A 6000-nucleotide genomic window follows, 5' to 3' on the forward strand; every position below is an offset into this window, starting at 1 on the left:
CAGCTGCCAGTGTGCCACCATGGAAACCAGTTCTACTCTGAGAGAGTTTTTCAATCTGGCTGTAAAGTGGGGTTAGTGAGTGCAGCCTCCATCTTGCTAAGAAACAAAGCCAACCTTTCATAGGAGCAAGAAGCTGGCGCGTTACCACATGTTTTTGCAACATCCTCTATAAAAACCCTTTGTGGCATCCTTGGGTGACCACCTCCTGACCTTTCTCCTGTGCTCTAGCTGTCCTTCTCAGGCTGAACTCATGAGAGTTTTCATTTTTCCTGCAGTAGTAGGACTGTCAGACTTAGCAAATAGAAATACCAAACGCCAAGTTAAATTTGAACTTCAGATAAATAATGAACAATTTTAATATAAAATATTTGGGACATACTTATATCCAAAAAATTCATTATTTTTTAAAATTAATTTTTTAATTAAAATCATAATGTATACATTTCTGGGGTACAATGTGATGGTTTGATAGATAATGTGGAATGCTGAAATCAAACTGATTAACATTGCCATCACCTCACTTACTGGTTTTTTGTGGTACGACAATTAAAATTTACTCTTAGTTTTTTTTAAACATACCCTTGCATTATGCACATTAGGTGAGATAATATGACTGGGTGTTCTGTGTTTTACCTGGCAAGGGGTTCAAATGTCCTAATCTTTATACCCCCTAGGATGTTTGTTTTTTCTGTTCATCCCTCATCTCAGGAAATACTGCTACATAACCCAGAATTACCGTATTTATCTGAAATGAACATGCTCTCGCTTCCTCTACTAAAAGCAGTTCACACAACAGATACTATCAGTGACTATCCCGACAGTTGTCTATTCTCTTTTCCGTTCCATATAACTGTTGCCTTCTAGTTTTTACCTCTTTAATTCCCATCTCCATCACGATTTGTCTCAGTTTCTTGAATAAAAAAAGAAAAATCCTTTATTCCAACCATGGACTGTGAAGGAAGAACAGCAGTTCTTCAATCCTTGGGCTATGTGGGTTATGCAATCACATGAGTTCAGAATCTAAGAGAACAGTCGCCCGTACCTACTTTTTCTGTCACTAAGCAGTTCTTTTATGAATTAAAGAGAACCCTCAAATTTTAGGCTAACCCTTTGGAGGAAACACTTTATTTTACTTTTTCTGAGTTAATGTAGTAAAGTGGGGTGTCTGGTGGGTGCACAGTGACAACAAACAAAGGCTTCAGCGCTCACTTTTGGAAGCTCATGTCTTGACTGCTTGGAAAAGTGATGTGAAAAGCAGAGAGAGACTGTGGTCCCTTCTTGGTCCGGGTGTCATGCTTAGGGGTATGCCTGGGAACAGGATAGGTGGTCCTTCAAGGTGGATGTATTCCTGATTAGCGTAGGGGACACACAGTAGGAAGGTCTGATCGCAGGGGGACATTTGTATGTTCAGAGATTAACCTATTTGGGGTGGTGAGGCAGTTAAGCATATTTTGACTTTTTAAAGGAAATAGGAAATAAGATGTCCAAAAAAGTAGTAAAAATTGGTAGCTATTGGGGCTACCAGGAAGGATGGAAAAGGCAGAAACACCTGGAGGTCCTAGAAGCAGGTTAGGCAGGAGGAACATTTTAGAACTGCATACACACAGGATATCAGCCTAGACCAGTGGTTCTCAACCTTCCTAATCCTGGATGTATTTTCATTGTAACAAAGGGGTCTGGACCCACAGGTTGAGAACCGCTGCCCTAGACTGACCCACACTCAGACACGAGAGGACACCTCCAACTTTCAAGGTGCCGCAGCCAGGACTGAGCCGTATGCCCAGTTTGTCCCACAACTTTTTCTTTCTTTCTTTTTTTTTTTAGAGATGGAGTTTCACTTTATCCCCCTTGGTAGAGTACTGTGGCGTCACAGCTCACAGCAACCTCCAACTCCTGGCTTAGACTATTCTCTTGCCTCAGCCTCCTGAGTAGCTGGGACTACAGGCTTCTGCCACAATGCCCAGCTATTTTTTGTTGCAGTTTGGCTGGGGCTGGGTTTGAACCCTCCACCCTCGGTATATGGGGCTGTGCCCTACTCAGCTTTTTCTTACTTGCTGAGGGCTGGAGGCAGGCAGGAGGAGTAGGGCAGAGAACCTGACTTTAACTGGTGTTTCTGTTATCCCAGGCCCTACCCAGGCCAGGCAGCATGGCCTCTCTGAATCCCCAGACCACTCCTCTGGCTGGAAATTCCTCTCCTTTCCAGCCTTCTCACAGACCCCCACCCCGACCCCATGAAGCCTGCCCCTGCACGTACCTCTGTTCTCGGTAGCTCCAGATTAACATGGTGGGAGAGTAGGGGTGGGCTCTTTCCCCATGAGCTTTGAACTAGTGGTAAAAGAATATCTGCACTTTTTTCCATGTCTCATCTCATTTAATCTTCCTGGGGTGAGCATGGTGGGTAAGTATTATAATTTAGACTGGGGACAGTGTCCATTATTTCCCCACAGTAAGTTTCTGTTTCCTGCGTAATTCTGGGCACAACCCCGGGCAGTGTTGCGTCACAGACAGCATATTTGCGCCCCTCCCACTCATATGCTGAAGCCGTAATCTTCGGGTAGTGATTATGTGGAGACAAGGCTTCTGGGAGGCTGGTGGCGTGCCATGCTGGTGCAGGCCCCCAAAGGGCCACCGCCGCTGCCACCCAGGGAGCTGAGGCCACCTGCAGGGAGGTGCAGGGGCGGCCCCGCCCGGCGCTGTCCTCAAGATGGGATTAGTGCCCTTATAAGAGGCGAGAGGAGAGAGGTTGCTGCCTTTCTCCACCAGGTGAGCCGCGGGTGGAAGGAAGAATGCTCTCACCAAGAACTGGGCCCCGCTGGCAGCCTGGGCTTGGACATCCATCTCCAGAACGGTGAGAAAGAAATATTTGTTGTTTAAGCCACCAAAGCCATGGTGTTTTCATTACAGAAGCTCAAACTAAAACACGTCCACACCCCACCCTACTGCAGACTCTGCCCCCTCCCCCTGTCCCCTCACTCCACGTGGCCAGTGCTTGACATGGTTGTTGGTTTGGAGGTGAGCTAGTGAGGGGCCCATTCATTCCTCAGCAAGAGGTTGGCACAGGGGGTGAATTTTGATTTGGGGCAAACGTCCTCCCCACAACCTGCAGCAGCACGCGGGCATTACTGGCCGCCCAGCGCTCCCTGCCCACTCACCCGCCCACGTTCTGCTCCTCACCCTTGTCTGGCTGGTAGGGGTCGGGGGGCCTGCAGATCCTTCTCGTCCTCAGAGTTGTCAGCCCCGGACAAGCTCTCCTGGTCCTCCTTTTCCTCCTGCTCCATCTCACCGATGCCTGGCCTGCCAGGGCGGCTGCGCAGGAGGCCGCAGTCGGGGTGCGGAGGCCGTGAGAGGTCAGGGAGGGCCGGGCCGGGGGAGCACCCGGAGGTGGTGCAGCAGGCAGCAGGCAGTCCTAGGCCGTCAGCCCTGCTGACCCGCGCGCGGCCTGTGACTGGGGACACTGCCATACGTGGCTCTGCCGGCTAAGAGCCCACAGCTCACCCCTGCTGCATACGACTGGCTGCGTGCCATGCTGGTGAAGGCCCCCAAAAGGCCACCGCCGCTGCCGTTGCCACCCAGGGAGCTGCGGCCACCTGCAGGGAGGAGCAGGGACGACCGGCCCCGCCCAGCACGGGCCCTGGGGCCGCCTGGCCTGAGGGGCTCCACCTGGGCAGCGGAGGCAGGCCTGCCCGCTGCTGGGGTCCCGCCAGCCGGGTAAGCGGCCGCGTCCCTGCCACGGTTGTCACCAGATGTGGGCGGTTTCCCCTGAGTCAAGCCCCGCACCCGCGTCCCTCCGAGGGCGCGCACCCGGCTGAGTGGGCACCTTCGCTGTAATCCGGCTGGGGTCGAAGGAAAAACCATTCTGGTCGCTGGGTTCAGGAGCCGGAGCGGGGCTGTCCTCAAGACCCGAACCCCCAAAGTGCGCGCGGCCCGGGAGGCGGGCGTCCCTTCCCGATGGCCTCAGGCAGCGGAAACCTCACGCCGAAGTCCCGGAGGTCCCTGCGACCCTCGCGGGTGTCCGCAGGTTCGCTCTCCAGCAGGATCGGCGGGTACTGGGGCCCCGGGGGCGCCTCCGGCCGGAAACAGCCCTATTAGGGGGCGCCCGGCTTGCGACCTGCGGGGGCAGTGGCACAAAGCATCCCCTGCCGCCCAGGGGAGGCGAGGCCGGGCCTAGACGGTCGCGCGAGGACTACGTGGCTGCCCCTGCCCGGCACGGGTCCCCGCAAGCCCGCAGCCGGCCAGGGCTCTGGGGCGGTGGCGTGCGCGGCGCCCGCGGTGTCCGCCGCCCGGGCTGTGGCCAGCAGTGTGGCGTATTTCTGCTGGTTTGTCTTTCCCTGTGGCTTTAATTTTTAGAGCTCTGGGGCTTACAGGGCAGACTAGGTACCATAGGTCGGTTTCCAGTTCTCAGATGTGCTATTCTTGGGGAAGCCTAATTGCCAAATCTCTGCTTCTGCCCCAAATCTTAATCAGACCAAGAGCTTTTCCAGGTTGAAGTTGAAACCACATGATCTATTCATACCTAAATTTCTCCACCTACACGTGTCTGGATGCGGCCAGGACCATTCGGTCTGCAATAAAGTGAGTGACCACCCTTCCCCTTTGATTTTGTAGAAGGGGCGCACCAATGAATTCAGCAAATGAACCTCGTGTGTGTGAAACAAACTCAGAGCTACGGCCTGTGGCAGAAGTTGAGGTGTTCAGAAAGGAGAATAAATCACTTACCTGGTGAGTGGGCCATACAGGGAGCACCTATAGCCAGTAGTTGCATAAGATAGAAGAAACAGTAAATAAACAACAGCTCACAAAATGAGGACATACACTTTAAGTGTTGGGAAGTACACAGCCAGGCGGGAGTCCAGCAGTGAGTGGCACCAGCCACATGGCTTTGCTCCCAGTGCTGCCCAGAAACTGTTTCTGACAAGTAGACACGATCTAAGTCAGTTTCTCCTCTGCCCCTACAGGTACAATCAGTTATCATTTTCCAAAGTAATGAATCTGCCAATCTAGGGAATTACAAAAGGTCTTGACAAAAATCAACCTCTTGACTTTGTTTTCACTTTCTCTTCCCCATCAAGAGTTTAATACTTTCCCAGCTCTACTGCTGGCCTCCAACACAGAACTGTAGTCTGAAAAACGTGAGCACCACGCGCGTCTTTTCTCAAAGAAAGAAGAGAGGGGAGAGAGACAAATAAAAGGAAGTAGAGAGGAAAAAATGAAAGATTTGGGGAGTGAGGCCACAGAGAAAGGTAAGAAAGAGGAGGCAAGAGAAAATAGAGAGGAAGCAGGAAAGTTCTGACAGAAGATGAGAGATAAATGAAAGAGGTAAGGCCAGAGAGAGGAGAGACAAGGAAGAGGGACTCCGGGGAACGAGAGGAGGGGATGAGGAAAGGAACGATATAGATAGATAGATAGATAGATAGATAGATAGATAGATAGATAGATAGATAGATAGATAGATAGATATGTGTGTGTGTGTGTGAAAGAGAGAGAGAGAGAGTGTGTAATCCTTGGACCTAGAAGACATATTCCTTACAAAAGTACATAAGAATTAATTTTGCAGTATACCTTCCTGAACCCAGCCCATTTTTAGGATACTCCAAGAGATACTAGGAAAACTGGACATAGCTAGCTTTCATTTATGATTTACTTAACTGATTTAGCCAGGTCTTCCATTGTCTGTATTTTAATGCTTTGCCCCCTGGGTCCTCACTGACCCTTGGGAGACCACCTTTTCCAGGGTGAGCCAGTTTTTGGAGATAGTAAACAACTCACCCTCAAACGGAGCTTTACAACCCTGAAGTCCACACCCTCAGCAGCCTTTTATCCTGCTCTCACGCTCTGGGGCACTATCAACTTGCCCTGCTTGCCCCAGGACCAGGGACTAGACAACTATACCCCAGAATCTATAAAACTATTCAAACTAGCCGATTCTAAGCCTGCTTGCCCTGCCTTACCTATTCCTTCCCACAGAAACCCCAAGAGAGACCTCCCTCTCTCCTGCCTCCA

At 51.1% G+C, this 6000-nt stretch overlaps 1 protein-coding gene across 2 annotated transcripts in view; it reads right to left on the reverse strand.

The window, feature by feature from the left end:
- The window catches only part of LOC128566348 (transcription factor E2-alpha-like), an 82676-nt gene extending 78602 nt beyond the window's left edge, over positions 1-4074 (reverse strand). For both annotated transcript variants that reach the window (XR_008374557.1, XM_053563136.1), the window contains exon 1: positions 3175-4074. Coding sequence is in view for 1 of the 2 variants with exons in the window: in XM_053563136.1 (XP_053419111.1) it covers positions 3175-3461 (287 nt within the window). In the remaining variant the exon portion in view is untranslated. The remainder of the gene's footprint in view (positions 1-3174) is intronic.
- Between the last annotated feature and the right edge of the window lie 1926 nt (positions 4075-6000).

Source organism: Nycticebus coucang, chromosome 15 (assembly GCF_027406575.1).
Source record: "Nycticebus coucang isolate mNycCou1 chromosome 15, mNycCou1.pri, whole genome shotgun sequence".
NCBI classification, from domain to species: Eukaryota; Metazoa; Chordata; class Mammalia; order Primates; family Lorisidae; genus Nycticebus; species Nycticebus coucang.